Source organism: Xenopus laevis, chromosome 5L (assembly GCF_017654675.1).
Source record: "Xenopus laevis strain J_2021 chromosome 5L, Xenopus_laevis_v10.1, whole genome shotgun sequence".
Taxonomy (NCBI): Eukaryota; Metazoa; Chordata; class Amphibia; order Anura; family Pipidae; genus Xenopus; species Xenopus laevis.
The window spans coordinates 135,546,065-135,565,049 of NC_054379.1; the positions used below are offsets into that span (position 1 = coordinate 135,546,065).

Sequence of the window (18,985 nt, forward strand, 5' to 3'; positions counted from 1 at the left end):
TAATATTTCAATGTCAACTATAGGGCTTAAATAAGTATAAACTGTTCACATATCTTACATGGACTGATAGAAGGTACTATCTAAGATATTGGACCTGACACACTAGTAAAAGGGGGCTGATGACCTCCTAAAAAACAAATGGCCAATATCATTTTTGGTCCAAAGAGCCAATTGCAAATTTGCAATCCCATGGCAAGGTACAATATGAACACTGTAACCCAAGCTGCCCAGACACAAAATGAGGGTTTGGTAATGAGAATTTTTAGCTAACTCCAGTTTTTAAAGTTTTACAGGAAAAAAAATGTGCAGTTATTTGGCAGAGAAAACATACATTATCTCTACGGCAATTTTATACTTACAATGGCATGTCTACAATTGTTGTAATGCCTCCTGCAGCTGCAGCTCTTGTGGCGGTAAAGTAGCCCTCCCAGTCAGTGCGCCCAGGCTCATTGACATGAACATGAGGGTCAATAACTCCAGGCATGACCACACGGTCACCAGCATCTAGAAACTTTAAGAAGAAATGTAAACTTAAGTTGCCTTCACCACAGTTCATATGCTGGTGTCTGGCATAGATTTAAGGAGAAGTCTAGTTTTGCCATTTATAACTCGGGTGCATTGCAAACTTGCCTGATTTACCATCAGTAGAATTGAACCAATAGGGTTATACACAATCCATCCTTATGTGAGCACAGATCATTAGAGATAATTAATAACACTGCAACAAAAAGTTGAATGAATTTGAGATGGGTAACGACATTTTTAACTCTATAACGATACTGTGTGTTTAAGCAGCATGATCGTGTGGTGCCAAATCCCCCAGATTTTCCAATTAACTTACATTGTAAGCTTATGAAAAGCAAGTAATTGTTAATAATGTGAAAAAATACCTTTTGTGGTATTGCTCTTATGGTAGTGTCCCTATAGTGCCTATCTACCAAGACAAGCCTAGTAAAGCCTCAGGGTGACATCCCTAGTTTTCCAATCTTTTTTTTTTGCACCATTGTGCTTTTTCATAATGGTAGAAGTTTCAGGTAGATAAGGCCATCCTACAGCCTGCTGTGTTACCTGTGATCCCATGGTTACGGTCTGCTTGCCCCATGGCTGGATGCCCATGATCTTGCCATCTTTGATGATTATATCAGCTGGAGAAATCGTGTTGCCAGTTATTACTCTTCTGCTCCTAATAATGCTGATCTTTGACCCCACTGGTACCTCCATAATGTCTTCACGCAAAAAAAAAAAGAAATCACTGCATAATGTAATTATATTCACTTCAGCTATAGCACATTAAGGTCCTATTATTTTTATCATCCTTTTAGAAAAATAACACCAACATTTTACACAGCATTTTAAGCATTTATTGGGTTTATTTGTTGTTTACATGATTATCTAGCAGACAAGGTATGAAAATCTAGATTGTGGAAAGATCAGTTATCCAGTAAACTCCAGGTCCTGAGCATTCTGATTAACGTGCCCCATACCTGTATTCTAAAAGGGTTATTATGCATTTGCCAGCAGCAGTAAGTCATGTGATGCTCTGGCTCACTGAATTTTTTCTGTATATATATATATATATATATATATATATATATATATATATATATATATATATATATATATATATAATGTTTACAAGTTTTACTAGCCTTAAGGCTAAACTAGGAAGGAGAGTTAGTAGCATGGTATTGTGATCAAAAGAACATTCTGGATAACAGGTCCCGTTCCAACACAAAAAATCCAATGCATAACCATACGTTTGCCACCCAACCCAACAAACTCATGGGATGGGAAATCGGAATGCCTTAAAGGTCACTGGCTGACCAGCTGGTCCCCAACCTTTTTCACCCATGAGCAACATTCAGATGTAAAAAGAGTTGGATAGCAACACAAGCATGAAAAATGCTTGTGTCAAATAAGGACTGTAATTGGCTATTTGGTAGCACTGGCAGTCTACAGGAGGCACTGGTTGGCAGTACATCTGTTTTTTATGCAACCAAAACTTGCCTCTAAGCCAGGAATTCAAAAATAAGCACCTGCTTTGAGGCCACTGAGGGCAACATCCAAGAGGTTGGTGAGCAACATGTTGCTCACGAGCTACAGGTTGGGGATCACTGGTTTAGGGCTAGTCCACACGGGGAGATAGCGACACGTTTGCGGTCGCGGCGACAAAGCGCCGCGACAGTCGCCGCGACCGGCGCAGGCGACAGTTTTGTATGGGCGCCTATGTAAAAACGCCTGTGCTAACCACACGAGGCGATGCGCTTTTCAACAGTCGCCTGAAAAAGCCTGGCGAGGCATTTTCAGGCGACTGTTGAAAAGCGCATCGCCTCGTGTGGTTAGCACAGGCGTTTTTACATAGGCGCCCATACAAAACTGTCGCCTGCGCCGGTCGCGGCGACTGTCGCGGCGCTTTGTCGCCGCGACCGCAAACGCGTCGCTATCTCCCCATGTGGAATAGCCCTTAAAGAGTCAATTTACTCCTGATTCAGCTTGAGTGCAATAAATAAGGGTTGTGCTGAAAATACTTCTTGCCTGTTCTTTTTTGTTGTTTTTTAAGATAAACAGGAAATTAATAAACTGTGCCATGTTTGGTTCTTGCAAGGTATATAATTAGTGCACAGATTATGCTGGGGGATTATTTGTGCACTGGTTATCTGCCTCACAAAGACCAAACATGGAGTAGCTTGCCTGTTCCCTTTATATACTGAGCATTATTGATATGCCCTATCTTGATATGGCTGTAAAATGTACCTGTTCAGGTAAATTGTCAAATCTGTCTATCATGTTAATCCCTTACCTTTCAAATGTCTGATTTCTTCCACTGGTATTCTTTGCTCCTCGGTCTCCCTGTAATCTTTGCTCTCTGGCCACTACAGCTGATGTGTTTGCTGTTCTTAAGGACTGACCCTATGAACATTGTCGAGGCACAGCGTGCCAATGGACTGTCTCTGTGAAAGTTAATAATTCACCTCGCCCATAGGAGGGCTAAGACCATGATATGTAGAGAGTTATGTAAATGATTATATAATTATTATATATGCACAGTGATAATATACACAGTATTAAGGGAGCTTTTATTCTGAGAGATCTTTAACATGGGCAGCAGCAGAAAAATTATCCCAGCTCATATCTAACCCCAACCTCTAATTCATCCATATTGTATTAAATAAGATATCCAATGTAAAGATCAGCAGAAGCATAGTGAAATAGATGTGATTGTTTGTATAACAAACATTTAACTCTTAGCTAACCCTATACAATTATGGGGTTATCCAGAATGTTAGGGACCTGTTTTTTTCCCAGGAAATCTTTCTGTAATTTGGATCTTCATACCTTAAGTCTATTAAAAAAAACATTTTAAACATCAAATAAACCAAATAAGATTGTTTTGTCTCCATTAAGGATTTATATTATCTTAGTTGGGATCAGGAATAAGGTACTGTTTTATTATTACAGAGAAAAAAAAGAATTTGGTTTGAAAAATATTAATTATTTGTTTAAGATGGAGTCTATGGGAGCTGATCTTCAGGTAATTCAGATCTTTCTGGATAACAGGTTTCCAGATAACGAACCTCATACCTGTAACTCTAATAGCCATATTAACTGACAATAAATCCTTGGGCCATAACCTGGTACCAAACTCCTTCCCAACCAAATCCACTTTGGGTGTATACCTATATATGAGGTGCTAGACTTGCCAGCTACCTATTAACTCTTCTCTTAACCTATCCATTGGGTCCCAGTATTAGCCACCCCAGAATCTGACAAATTGAAATACCCCATAGCAGGGAGGAAAGATAAGATGTCTTGGTTGTCTAATACACAGAAAAGAAAAACGAGACATCTATCTGGCCCTATGTAACCTATATATAACCTTTCCTAACCAATCAGCACAGAATGTGACTATTTCTATTTTCTTTCTGGCAAAGTAACATATGTCCTGTTTTGTGCTATAGCCGGAATTCAATTAAGCATCTTTATTTATACTATATCATTTATTGGTGCTTCCATGAGAAGTATATTACAGGATATGAGTCACTTCAGACTCATTGCAACTTCCCTCTGCCAGAGCAACTGGTTAACTTTGTAGGTGCCAGTTAGCATCCAGTTAGCATTAGTCCACAGGAGGGTACAGCCCTGGGCTGTGCTGTCAATATGGGCCACCACTCCAACCCCTGCTCTTCCATGATCCCACCCAACCAATGTCCAACCACAGTTCCATCCCAAATTCTGGAGCCGCGTCCCCACCCCTGTGATAATACACCATTGTCTCAGCCCTCAACAGGGTTATAGATTCCCTATACCCTCATACTTTGCCCCATGGGCTACTAGGCTGTTCCCTCTTGGCTTTTTAACTGAGATTATAATGAAAGCCATGTGGTAGCAGAGATGAAAGGATGTGGCAAGCCTGCAAGAGAGACAATTGCTGCCACGAGAGAGTGTTTTTTTTCAGAATTCCAGTCTAAAAGTGGACACCTGCTAAATAGCATGCATCCTTAAGGTGGCCATAGACGTAGAGATCTGCTTGTTTGGCGATGTTGCTAAACGAGCGGATCTCTCCCCAATATACCCACATTGAAGTGGGTGATATCGGGCTGATCCGATTGTGGGCCCTAGGCCCCAACGATAGGATCATAATGAATCCAATACGGGCGGTCGGATCGCGGGACCGCATAGACGCACAGACGTGGCCGCAATCCGACTGGATTTTTTAACCTACCCAATCGAGATCTGCCTGACTTTTGGCCAGCTATCGATCAGGGAAACCCGTCGGATCATGGCCCCACACATGGGCCAATAATCTGCTGACTCGGTCTGTCGGCAGCTTTTATCGGCCTGTGTATGGGGGCATTTAGTCGTCAGCAATTTAGTAATGCAGACACTGCTTTTTGTTTAGCAAGTTGAAGTGCTTTTTATGCTAAACTCACATGGGGAGGGTTTTATGTCTAGCTCAGTGATGTGTCCCATTTTAGAAATAGAATAATAGATACAATTCAGTTAGGGAAGTAAACCTTCTCCACTGCGCTTCCCATGATCGCACTTCAGCTCTGTGCTTTGGACAAACAGGATCCCCACTTACGGGATTGGTGCTGCTTCCTTCATCCATGACCCAAGAGTCACCATAACAATCCCATAAAGCAAAGATCTGGCAACAAAAAAAAAGTAACCTCCTCAAGGCATTTATTAAACCCATGGTTTCCTTGTGTGTACATGTATAGTTACAAGTACCTTTAAATTTAAGTACATTTAAATACACATAATTTTGCACTTTGCACTTGAGGTTGCATTTGCAAAAATGAGCACAGGTGCAGTTAAACCAGTTTGTGTAACACAATCACCTATAGTAAATGGCCCATGCAGTGTGTTTGTTATACGTGTTCTGTACAAGAAGTTTGCGGAATGCTACACTTTGCTTGCTTTGTAGGCAGGGATTATCCCATTTCTTTCCAATATAGAATGGGTTTTTAAGCCATTATTGCCCAGTAATACATCATGTACTGCATAGTTTTCTTCTAATAGTAGAGTGACTTAAAAGAGAACTAAAGCGTAACAGAGAAGTGGCCTAGCAATGCTCCATATTATTTTTATCTGTACCAGCCCAAGGTACCCAGCTTAAAGACCAACTTACAATATACTGTATAAATAAAATAAATGTCAAAATGCAAGGCTGATTAGTAAATATTTCAAATTCACATTACATGGCAGCTCAAAAACCAGTGTAGTCTGCATGATAATTAAATGGTCAGTCCTGTAGCATCAGCTTCTCTGACATGTGAACCTCATTTTCTGCTTTTTGTAAAACCCCCTAAGATTAGCATTTTAACAGCAGCCCAGAGCACACTGAGCATGTACAGTGCCATTGTCAACAAAATCCAAGATGGTGACTCCGTGTACAATTTTGAAGGCCTGAATCATTACTTGTATAGAGATTTTGAACCCTTAGACTAGTGCATTACGTTCAGTATATAATATATGACATTTCTAGCCATATTTCTTTTTAGGGTTCAGGCCTTTAAAGGAGAACTAAAGCTTAAAAAAGAATTAGGGTGGATCTGCAACACATTGGGTTTTTGGCCCCTGGTGGACCCCATGTTCTTTAGTTCTCTTTAGTATACTCTATGAATGCACATAATACATTGTTACTTTCATTTCTTTCTTTTCTAATAATATTATCAATAATATTTATTTCTTTGTCCTCAAATGTAGACTCAATGAGACAAACATTTACAAAAATCTTTATTATATTATCTTAATTAGAATCTTTATTTGATCAACGTGGTCTTAGAGAACTTCTCCATTTTTTCATGGTTTAAGATACATCTTAATGTGAATCTTTCTTTTTTTGGCCCAGTATCACTACTTGACTTGCGGTCTGCAGGAAGCCCATGGGTTGACTTATTTTGTAGCTGGAATTTTGTGCAGAACTAGGAGTTGCAGGCACAGCATAAACAGAAGTTACTGGGCCCAAGAACAATTTCAGCATTCCCTCAACCTTGGAAATTCTTCATAAAAATATATTGAAACTGATTCTCGATCACAGTCACAGAGTCATCTTCATGTATTGTATAGGCCCCTGGTTACAGGATTGAGGCAATTTCTCTCCACAGCACCCTTACACTGTCTGATTATAGATGCCTCTCTAGACTGAGTTGGTTGCTTACTGGATGTTGTGGCTAAACAGACAATTACTCAATAGATAATGTACAGAGGGGTAAATAAACCGAAAGTTAGATAAGCATACATAGTGAAGGTTAAAAGATAGATAGATAAACAGACAAAAGATAGATGATAGATTAGATACAGATAGACAGTCAGACATAAAGATAGATAATAAATTAGATAAATATAGATAGATACTAGATAGAGAGACAAATAGACAGACAAATAGATGATAGAATGATAGATAGATAGATAGATAGATAGATAGATAGATAGATAGATAGATAGAGAGACAGACAGATGATAGATAGACAGATAGATAGATGGTAAATAGATGATAGATAGATTATAGATCGATAGATAGATAGATAGATAGATAGAGAGAGAGAGAGAGAGAGAGAGAGAGAGAGATAGATGATAGATAGATAGATAGATAGATAGATAGATAGATAGATAGATAGATAGATAGATAGATAGATAGACAGATGATTGATAGATAGATGATAGATAGATAGATAGACAGACAGACAGACAGACAGACAGACAGACAGATAGATGGATGATAAATAGATGATAGATACATTATAGATAGATAGATAGACAGAGAGATAGATAGATGATAAATAGATAGAATATTAGCTAAAGATAGACAGACAGGCCGATAGATAGATGATAGATTAGATACAAATAGACAGACAAGTAGATTTATAGATGATAAATTAGATAACACGAGACAGACAAGCAGATAGATAGATACTAGATAGATAGATTATTGATTAGTAACAGATAGGCAGATAAATAGATAGACAATATATAGATGACTAACTAATGTCTGTTTTTCTGTCTCCCTATAGCTAAATCTGTTTACAGTTCCCATTTGCAATCAGCCAGTACAAGAACATATTGTGAATATGGACACCAGTATTATTTTAAATACCCTGCTATATGTCTGACAATCCATGGGGGTATGTGTGTGTGCCTCCTACACCTGTCCACTATATATCTGTATATATATCAATCTGTCTGTGTGATGTGCCCGCCTCGAGCTCCGTCTCTCCACTCTCAGCAGTCTCTCCCATTGCTGCTGCCTGTCTCCCAGTGATGGTGCAGTGATGAGGCATTAGCAGTCTCTGCACTAACGTCACTGCTCCCTCCTCAGCACCAGCAGCGGCCGAACCCTCCTCTCTCCCCACCTGCTCTCCCTCCGCCCCGTCCCTCTCCCCATCCCTGTGTATATGTGAGTCTCAGCAGCCCCACCGTCCCTCCTCCTCCCCACTCAGTCAGCTCCAGCCAACCAGCAGCGACAGGCAGGGCAGGGGATCGGAGGGACAAACAGGAGACAGAGGACAGAAGCCCAGCAGAGCACCCGGGAGCTGTGACACAGCAGCAATAGGAGCGGCGGAGGCATCAGACTGGGATTGGCAGTGACAGGCCAGAAGAAGCAGTAACAGCTTTAATGTCCCAGCGCACAGGAAGCCAGTGAGAGCATCGCCAATCCAGGTACCGCCCTGTCGCTTCTCCCGTGTCCTTTATCTTTCCTTACCGGCCCCCCATCCTCCGGCGACTTCTAGGCGTCTTTACTAATTGATTTCAACATTGTTTTTCTATCCTTGTGCCTTTCATTTCAACCTTCCACTCCCCATTCATTTTCTGCATCCCTATGCTGTTTTATAGTGCAGCCAGCCCAGTGTGGATCCTCTGCTCTTCCACTGTACTATAATAATCCTATAATTTAATGTCCTGTAAAAATAATGTCTTCTTATTTTCTCTCCATCCATCTCACCTTACTCCCTTCCTTTCCTCATCTATGTCTCCACCTCCCCTCCCTATTCCTTATTTTTCTCCTCTTCCTCTGCTGCCCTCCCTTGCTCTTGCTTTTTCCCTCTCCCCCCTCCTTTTCTTCCTCCCATGGGACATTCCTGTACCACTCTTTAACCCATTATGTGCTGCACTGCTCAGCTTGATAACATTAATGGACATGGGATGGGGATACAAACATAATGGATATAGCTGGGTGTGCATATATTTCACTATATCCAGTATAATAATGTGAGTACCTTTATGTATTGCATGTTTTCTATACTGCAGTCTATGTGTTCCCATCCTTGGGTATATATATATTAGTTTAATTTCAACACATAATTTACCATGTCCAACCTGTGGCCTTCCAGCGGTAATGGAGCAGCATTTCCCAGCATCCCCAGACAGCCATTGATGCTGCTAGTTGTTGTTCAGCTGGGGGCTCAAGGTTACACTTTCCTTTTCTGAATTGTCATTTGATGGGGCAGATTGAGGTATGGTTAGTATTGGCTTGGTCCTGGATGGTCTATCATGATTGATGGTGGTGTATGATTTCGTCTGTGAAGATGTTGTGACGTAAATGCCCAAATTATATTACTTTGTGTCATCGCCCTTAATCGTTGTGTTATTCACTGTAATAACCGTACATAGACACGTCACAGCTGGGCACACAGTGTAATGGAGACAGACATAACATGTGTTTGGATGGTGGGGGGATTAGGGGCCTTCTTTCGCTATGACACTGCAAACACCAATCCTTCTGGCTACACCCATTGCGCTGACTCTTCTTATTTCTGTAAATAATTGGTTTACACAGCAGCACAGGGAGGGGTCATCCTCCGCAGCAGGTACTTAGTAGTTATGGATGGCCATTTTATACAGATTGCCAGTTTAGTGATGGCTCCCATTCTAGCAAGGAGAAGGAAGCAGTTCTCTACCAGCCTTTCCAGAATGCTCTTTAATGTAGCCTCTATGCTGGCCTGAATAGAGAACAGCTATAAACAGTGGTATACTGCAGTCTTTTTATGTGTTCTGTAATGATTTGATTTTGTAAATGAGGACAGATTGCTTAACTGAAACATCTATTATGGCTGCATCAACCCAGTGAATCTATCTGCACCCACTGAATCTGAGAGGTAACCAGCTGATGGGCACCTAACGTGGCATGACAGCACCGTTGAATGATGATAAGGCTAAGCAGAGTGTGTATGGTAGAGCATTCAAATTTGGAACAAATATATCATCGTCCTTGAGTAGACACCAGCGTACTCTAACATTTCATATAATTCTATGACGTTTGGCGAGGGGAAATAATTTTTCCCCAGTTTCTTTTCGGTGATGAGATCCAGGGAATATGGGCTCTTTTAGGAATATTACCAGACCAGTGTCCTTGTTTGTTCATATAAGCACCCTGTAAGTGAAACATTAGATTTGATAGTAAGAATGGACCAATTATAGCTTATCTGTCTTGGCAGAGACATAATCCCAAAAATAAAATGTTGCCTTAAAGGGATACTGTCATGGGAAAACATGTTGTTTTCAAAAAACATCAGTTAATAGTGCAGCTCCAGCAGAATTCTGCACTGAAATCCATTTTTCAAAAGAGCAAACAGATTTTGTTATATTCAATTTTGAAATCTGACATGGGGCTAGACATATTGTCAGTTTCCCAGCTGCCTCCAGTTATGTGACTTGTGCTGGGATAAACTTCAATCACTCTTTACTGCTGTACTGCAAGTTGGAGTGATATCACCCCCCTCCCCCCCCCCCAGCCTAACAACAGAACAATGGGAAGGTAAGGAGATAGCAGGTCCCTAACACAAGATAACAGCTGCCTGGAAGCAAAGCACTAAACAGTAAAAGCCAAGTCCCACTGAAGTAGGAGAAATAACAGCCTGCCAGAAAGTAGTTCCATCCTAAAGTGCAGGCACAAGTCACATGACTAGGGCAGCTGGAAAACTGACAAAATGCCTAGCCCCATGTCAGATCTTAAAATTGAAAATTAAAAAATGTGTTTGCTGTCTTGAGAAATTGATTTCAGTGCAGAATTCTGGTGGAGCAGCACTATTAACTGTTTTGGAAAAAACATGTTTTTCCATGACGGTATCCCTTTAAGCCTTGTAATTACAAGCAGTTTCCCAAAATACCTTAATTGCACATTTTCAATGGATATTTATGAGACTATATGATTTGTAACTATAACTGCTGCTGAGAGCTGCATGTCCCTTTCTATCCTATGTCCTTGTGGTTCAGTGTAGCTGATTGACAGATCTGTAATGAAACATGCAAGGCTGTCTTCTGCTACATTGTTTCCATTGCAGTTACATTTGCAAATAATTTTAAAACTACTGAAAATATTAAGGGACTGTGTACCCTTATTAAAGGACAAGCAAAGCCCTATTCACTAAAGGGTGCCAAAATGTTAGACACCCCCAGACTATAATAGCTGTTTTCCTTAAAGGAGAAGGAAAAGTTAAAATTAAGTAAGCTTTATTAGAAAGGTCTATATAAATACACCAGTAAACCCTCAAAGTAACGCTGCTCTGTGTCCTCTGTTAAAAGAAACACAGCATTTCTTTCCTTCTATTGTGTACACATGGGCTTCTGTATCAGACCTGTTTCCAGCATAACCTCCAAGGCTAGGGCTTGAGCATGCTCAGTTTGCTCTTCTCCCCCTCCCTCCTCCCCTCCCTGCTGTACTCTGAGCCCAGAGCTATGAGCGTAGGAAGTGATGTCACACCAAGCTAATATGGCAGCTACTATTCTAAACAATGAGAGAGAGCTTCTAGAACTGTTTACTCAGGTATGGCAAAGTATTCTGCAGAATAAATATAGTGTTATAGCTTGTACTATTGTGGCTAATCTATTGGCAATAAACTGCTTTGGTAGCTTTCCTTCTCCTCTAATGCGCCGGTGATTCCTTATATTGCCTCTTTCAAGCTGCCTCCTTTACTTCCTGAGTAACCCCAGATTCATCAGTTTATTATTTATGATATACATAGCGTATATGTTATGTGTATAAGCAGTTCAAATTGTATTACTTTCTGGTTTGTCTTACCCACCTTTCAAATAAATGATCAGCAGGCATTGTTTTCGAGAAATGCTATCTGAAAATGAACTGATGTCACGTGAAAATGAAGGGTATAGCAACCTTATTTTATCAGTATCCTTGCTTTGCCTGTGTCCTGTCTATAATACTTATATAAGGCTATTCCTAGTGGTGTTTTCTCTGTGCAGTTTGGGTGCTGAAATATACATTGTTAGGTTAATGCACTACTGAAAATCTTTAGTATATTGTTAAGGATGAGTGTGCCATGTGCTTTCTCTCTTCAGTAATTTATATAATTAGGAAAGGTAGATTTTCATCAGTGCAAGTTAGGGGGCAGGAGGGTGGCAAGTTGTCCCCCAACCTACCCCATAGTGACAAAATGCTGCTGAATGCAGAACGCATTGTATTCATGGGGGCAGATTTTAAGGCCTACACTCTACAATGAAGATCATAAATGACCCCTATATGTTGAAAGGGGTTGTTCACCGTTAAATGATTTTTTTATATGACATAGAGAGTGATATTTTGAGAAAATTTGCAATTGGTTTTCATTTATTATTGTTTATGTTTTTTGAGTTATTTAGCTTTTAATCCAACAGCTCTCCAGTCCATTTTTAGCTATCTGGTTGCTAGGGTTCAAATGACCATAGCAACCATGCAATAGTTTGAATAAGAGACTGGAATATGAATAGGATAGGCCTGAATAGAAAGATGAGCAATAAATAGTAGCAATAACAATACATTTCGGTGAGCCCTGTTTGAAAGTGGGAAAGAGTGGGAAGGCAAATAATTAATAAACAAAAATAAATAAACACTGAAGACCAATTGGAAAGCAGCTTAGAGTTATCGTCAACTCAATAAGATACAAAAAGTTAATTTAAAGGTGAAACTGCACTTAGCAGCCTAGGTGCAGATCTTTGAGCTCCAGAATTGCCTGAGCTTCACTTATGTTCAGCATGGCTCTATTCATGAGCATGGTATGGGATCCATTATCCAGAAACCCATTATCCAGAAGGCTTCAGATTATGGGAAAGCCATTTCCCATACACTCCATTATAAAGAAATTATTATTTTCTTTATTAATGATTTCCTACTTCTTTGTAACAATAAAACAGTAGCTTGTATTTGATGGTAACTGGTAATTGCACGAATCCATATTGGTGGCAAAACAATCCTATTGGGTTTATTTAATGTTTAAATGATTTATAGCAGATTGAAAGATGAAGGATCCCACACCTATATACAGTGGGGATCCTAGAGGGGGCGGGCCCTTGTGCGTGACGCGCAGCCGGGCCCCGCCCCCTCCATACGGCCGCATTTGCAGGCATTTTCAGCGGCGAACGGACTGCCGGGGGGCCCTGAGGGGGTGCGGGCCCTGGCCCGCTCGCACCCCCTGCTCCCCCGGTAGTACCGCCACTGCCTGTATATGTAAAGTGATAAGTCTTATATCCCTTTTCTCTGTAAAGTACTGCAGGAGAGGATGGCGCTATATAAATAATATCAATAATAATAACAATACATTAAGATATTTATCAAAGCAGATCAATGTGTCATAATGTGTTTGACTGCCTATAGCAGTTGAACATCATTTTGGTCTGTGGGGTGTTAGAGCTCAGAGCCAGTTTCTGGTGTATCCCCATCAATAGGAAATATTCCTCCAGGTCTAATCAAATCAGATGTTTGCTTTGAAACATCAGCCTCGTTATAGGTTACTTGAACAAAAACTTTGCATTGTTATAGCATTATTATTGTACAGCGCATTAGTGATTGTGCGCGTCGAGTTTTCCGCGACCCGTACCCACCCGTCGGGTCCCGTGGGTTTGGGCTGGCGCACACATCACTACAGTGCATAGGCAATATGAATGGAATACTGTATCAGTAATATTCCACAGGACAGGCTACAACACATACAGTTCTTTTGTTGAATATTCATTTAATGATATGAACAAGGACAAAATGTGAGGCTGGCTCTTCTCATGGGAGCCTATAGTTGATCATTAAAATGCACAGTGTGTACCACCGTTCCCCGTGTAACTGGTCTGTGCTTGCGGGTGCTGACGTTGCCTATCAGAGAAGCGAGGCCCTGCATGACTAATGAAGTAGTAACAGATGACTAATTATCTCTCCGCTAGCGAAATAATGGATTATATGGAGGATGATTGTTGAATTTTTCCAACAATATTAACACAGTGACATGAACGACGAAAAGCCATTATTATTCTCTATTTCTATAGTTATGACATTATTTAGCTATTTACAGAGGTAACATAATAATAAGCTTTCCTGTGTGTTTTTGAGCAGAGCAGAAGCCCCATATAGACATATGGACTACGTGTGTTTTCAGAGTACAGGTAGAAACCCATCAGACAGAGGGATTTCATGTGCTTTTAGAGTGTAGGAGGAAACCTATGGAAATATCAGAATTAAATGCAGGCTCACCTCCCTGGGGCCCCACAAATGCTGGGGGGTCAGGGAATTCAGTTGTATAACTAAAACTTTTGTTGCCCATGTATTTTTTACATTCTACAGTTTATATTTCTTACAGTCCTAGGGTCTTTTTCACCAGTTGGATATAATTCAATGTCTGAGCACTAAAACTGTACATGCAGCCCAGGTGATGTTACATTGATTGTAAATTGCACGTAAATCATTCATTTGTGAGTTTTATATATTGTGCCACTGCGTTGATTTCCTGAATGGTTTTACTAAAATGGATTTCAAAGAGTTCCACCTGAATCTGCATGTAGCTGTGCCTGTGTTCGGCAGTACAGGTATGGGACCTGTTATCCAGAATGCTCGGGACCTGGGGTATTCCGAATAATGGATTTTTCTGTAATTTGGGTATTCATGCCTTAAGTCTACTAGAAATTCATTTAAACATAAAATAAACCCAATAGGCTGGTTTTGCTTCCAATAAGGATTAATTATATCTTAGTTTGGATCAAGTACAAGGTACTGTTTTTATTATTACAATTTCTGCCATTTCTGCCATTGGCATTTACCCTACAATTTTAAACTTCTCTATAGCCTCTATAGCCTCAAAAAGGAATGCATTATTTTCATATATACAGGTTCACCTTTTAGAAAAAAAGTCAATTAATTTTCTGCTTCAGAGAGAAGCAATAATTCATTTGTTTCTCCACTGGTTATTTTACGCTGATTAGAAAATACTGAGACACTTTTAAAAAAAATGCAATTTGCTGGGCTGCAAGAATTGCACAATAGAAATTACATGTAAGCAGTTCTGCCCCGGTAACTGCATTTTTTGAAGTGTTACCGATATTTCAGATGATCTTGTCAGCGGAGGTTATATGCAGTAATGTGCATTCAATATTTTCCATTTCCAATATATCCTATAGAATGAGCAGGCTAATGCACGGTACATGTGGCCTAAGCACAGGAAACTTAAAGGGGTTGTTCATCTTTGAGTTAACTTTTAGTATGTAGAGAGTGATATTCGGAGACAACTTGAAATATTGTTATATTTTCTTGTTATTTGTAGTTTTTGAGTTATCTAGCTTTTTTCCCCTAGCAGCTCTCCAGTTTGCAATTTCAGCAATCTGGTTGCTAGGGTCCAAATTACCCTAGCAACCATGCACTGGTTTGAAAAAGAAACTGGAATATGAATAGGAGAGAAAGATGAGTGATAAAACGTAACAATAACAATAAAGTTGTAGCCTTAACGAACATGTATTTTAAGTCAGCGACCCCCATTGGAAATCATTCAAAAACTATAAATAATACAAACTGAAGGCCAGTTGAAAAGAATTGCGCATTCTATAATATACTAAGGGACAGATTTATCAAAGGTCGAAGTGAAAATTCGAATTTAAAAAATTCGTATTTCGAGCTAATTTTTGTGTACTTCGACTAGGGAATAGTCCAAATTCGATTCGAATTTGAAAAAAATTAGAAAATAAGAATTTAGAAATTTATCATATTCTGTCTCTTAAAAAATGAAACTTCGACCATTTTAGTCTATGGGGGCCTCCTAGAACCAATTTGGAGTCAATTGGTGGACTTTGAAAAATCAAGTTTTTTTGGGGGGAAAACTTTGAATCGAATGTGCTATTACTTTGATTTGTATGGTTCGAATTCGATCTAAAACGGACCTATTCGGCCAAAAAAAAACCTATGATTCAATTTCAGTAGGTCTTTTTGAATTCGAATTTGGAAGTTTTTCAAATTCGAAATTCAACCCTTGATAAATCTGCCCGTAAAAGTTAACTTAAAGGTGAACCACCCCTTTAAATAGCTTTTCCAAAGTCATAGAAGAATGAAAATCTTAGATTCCCTGGTTTAGTGCAAAGAAACTGCACCCCCCCCCCGCCCATAACTTGCTTAATTTCCTATAGACTGTGAATTGCCATTATATTGATTTGTATGTTCCATTTATCACTCCTTGGCTGCACCTTGCTCTAGGAAATGCCCATGCTTTGTAAATGAAAAATATTATTAATGGCAGTAATTCACTTTAATGTGATTTAACAAGCCAATAGGTGGGCTCAGGAACACATACATCAGTCTTCTCTATAGCATCAAATAGATCCTGGACACCCAGGAAAAATGACAATATACGTTTAGTAGCAGATATTTTGGGCCTTTACTCTTTATTACTCCTTTATGTTCTCTTCTAATTTGGCATAATAATGCTGAGACAGTGGGTGAATGACGGTTTTATCATTCATTTGAGCCTCTGAACTCCAGGTATGCAAGGGGTGAAGGTTATTCCTGGCACAATATTCAGGTCTGTCTCAGCCTAACATTGTCTTTGTGGATTGCGTGAGCATAATTAGATTTGTTTGTTTGTTTTTTAAAAGCTTTACATCATACGTAGGGCTTATTTCTTTCCAAACCCATTAGCCAACCTTCACCTAAATTAAAAGAGCTTGTAAAGTTCGGAATGTTTATTAAGACATGAATTTTAAAATGACACTGTACAGTTTTACAGTACAGGAATGGGACCTGTTATCCAGAATGCTCAGGACCTACATAGTAACATAGTAAGTAAGGTTGAAAAAAGACACATGTCCATCGAGTTCAACCTTTTTTTTTTTAACTACCTATCTGCCAGTTGATCCAGAGGAAGGCAAAAAAAACCCATCTGAAGTCTCTCCAATTTGACCTGGGATTTTCCTGATAAGGGGTCTTTCCATATTTTGTATCTCCATGCCATAAGTCTACTAAAAAATAATTTAAACATTAATGAAACCCAATAGGATTGTTTTGTATCCAATAAGGATTCATTATATCTTAATTTGGATCAAGTACAAGTTTCTGTTTTATTATTATCATGAAAGAGCCAATTATTTTTAAAATGTGGATTATTGAGTCTATGGGACACGGCCATCCAGTAACTCTGAATAACGAGTTTCTGGATAATGAATCACATACCTGTACTATACATAGAACGAAATTACAACCTATAACAATAGATTTTTTTTATGTTACATGGGCAGAAAGGAGGCCATGGCAAGTAATCCATTCTGGCTATGATCAGGGACAGTAATACATACCTACTAACTGGAAATTTTAGTTTAAATCATATACTCTTTTAGAGGTACTTAAAAATGAGATTCGTTTTTGTAATCGTACATAATTCCATAATTGTATTCAACGTCATGCGCGGATACTTGACACCAGTAGCCATACAATCTAATTATCTCTTTTATCATTGATTTTCATGCAACCAGATTACTCAGTGCTTGCAACAACAGTGACTGTCTAGCATTATCCTCACCCCTTTGACCTCAAAGAACCAAAGACTTACTTTAGCATTTCAACTTTCTCATTAAATCTAGAGCATTGGCTAGACATGGGGAATGTTACAAAAAAAAGCTGATCTCTTACAATCACATTGGGCATCCTTAGGCTTCTGCCTGGGGAATTACAAGTAGTCATTCAGCTGGGTTCAAAATTATGGGATGATAGTGTTAAAGGAGCATTATCTAAAATGAAGAAATTGTGTAAGGGATTACTTATAACTAGGGAGTCATCAAATTGCATTGTTAACCTGTAGGCATTAGATACTGGCTAATACTGATGAGCAACTCAGCATCATCTGATACCTCCGACTTGGATTAAAGGGGTTAGTCACCTTTAAATTAAATTTAAACATGATGTAGAGAGGGATATTCTGGGACAGTTTATTTTTTATTATTTGTGGTTTTAAAGTTATTTAGCTTTATATTCAGCAGCTCTCCAGCTTGTAAATTACCCTAGCAAGCATGCATTGATTTGAATGTGAATCGGAGTGGCCTGAATAGAAAGTTGAACAATAAAAAGTGGAAATAACAATGAATGTGTAGCCTTACAGAGCATTTGTTTTTAGATGGTGTCAGTGACCCCCATTTGAAAGTTGGAAAGAGTCAGAAGAAGAAGAAGGCAAATAATTCAAAAATGATAAAAAATAAATAATAAAGACCAACTGAAAAGCTGCCTAAAATTAGCAATTCTATAAGATACTTTCTTGAAAAGTTGCTCTGAATTAGCCATTCTATAACATACTAAAAGTTAAATTAAAGATGAACCACCCCTTTAAGATTGTCTGCCCTGTACACAGAGTCAGACTGGGCCGGCGTGACACTGGGAAAATACCCAGTGGGCCCTGGCTCTTGTGGGCCCCGCAAGCCCAGACCCCCTCCCTGCAAAAATGATGTTCAAGTCGCGGCAGTACACACACATGCGCAATTGCGGCAAAACACGGTACGCATACATGCAAAATCACTGAAAAAACCCCAAAGTGGTGGGGCAAGGAGCCCAGAGAGGGGGCCAGGAAACAGCAGACCCGGTGGGCCTTAGGCCCCTCAGTCCGACCCTGCCTTTACAGGTCTATTTAAAAAGGTCTCAGGTCAATATTATCTACACTAATGTTGTTTGTGAATCTTTAAGGTGTCCGTGCATACGTCTTTCTGGCTTATCTTATCTACACATTTATTAATAGCAGAGTATATATTACCCATAATGTGCATATAAGTGTTCACCTCCTCGGATGATGGATTCTCTCTAAATTCAGTAGAAAAGACAAAAACAGAATGTTCTATTTGTATCACCCTCAAACAAAATGGGTGAGCAAAGAAATGGCTGAAAAATGTCTTCATGATGGGCAGCTTTCTCTCTGTCTTTTTTTAACAAGATATTTTTTAAGTAGCAGTATTTATTTCATTCATTGGCACTGGATACTGATACTCTGCTAATATATGTCTAAGAAGGAGGAAGGCATGTGCCATTATATAGCCCTGCCCACTTGTGCCTTACTAATAGCATATAGCCTTAGAGACAGGGTGCAGTGTATCTGTTTTACAGCATTATGGGGGTTATTTATCAAAGGTTGAGTTTATAAGGTTTTTTCTACCTCAAATAAACTCACAACTTGAACGTTTGCTTATTAATGAAAAAAACCCATGTAAAAAATTAATTGAATGCAATTGGGGGGGGAAAAACTGAATATGGATTGAGTAATCGACACAAGAA

The 18,985-nt window shown here is 39.3% G+C and overlaps 2 protein-coding genes across 17 annotated transcripts in view; one reads left to right on the forward strand and one right to left on the reverse strand.

Moving 5' to 3' along the window:
• Nucleotides 1–18,985, reverse strand: part of XB5950266.L (allantoinase, mitochondrial-like L homeolog) — a 34,154-nt gene that overhangs the window by 13,142 nt on the left and 2,027 nt on the right. Inside the window, exons 1-3 of one of the 2 annotated variants that reach the window (XM_018261911.2) lie at nucleotides 2,801–2,913; nucleotides 1,069–1,226; nucleotides 360–511 (exon numbers count right to left, since the gene is read on the reverse strand). In XM_018261911.2, coding sequence (XP_018117400.1) covers nucleotides 360–511; nucleotides 1,069–1,221 — 305 coding nt within the window. In that variant the 5' untranslated portion in view covers nucleotides 1,222–1,226; nucleotides 2,801–2,913. Of the gene's footprint in view, nucleotides 1–359; nucleotides 512–1,068; nucleotides 1,227–2,800; nucleotides 2,914–18,985 lie in introns of those variants that run through there. The other variant, XM_018261910.2, reaches the window with a different exon arrangement.
• The window catches only part of kif1a.L (kinesin family member 1A L homeolog), a 103,353-nt gene continuing 92,412 nt past the window's right edge, over nucleotides 8,045–18,985 (forward strand). For all 15 annotated transcript variants that reach the window (XM_041563419.1, XM_041563425.1, XM_041563420.1 and 12 more), the window contains exon 1: nucleotides 8,045–8,163. The gene's annotated coding sequence lies outside the window, so the exon portion shown is untranslated. The remainder of the gene's footprint in view (nucleotides 8,164–18,985) is intronic.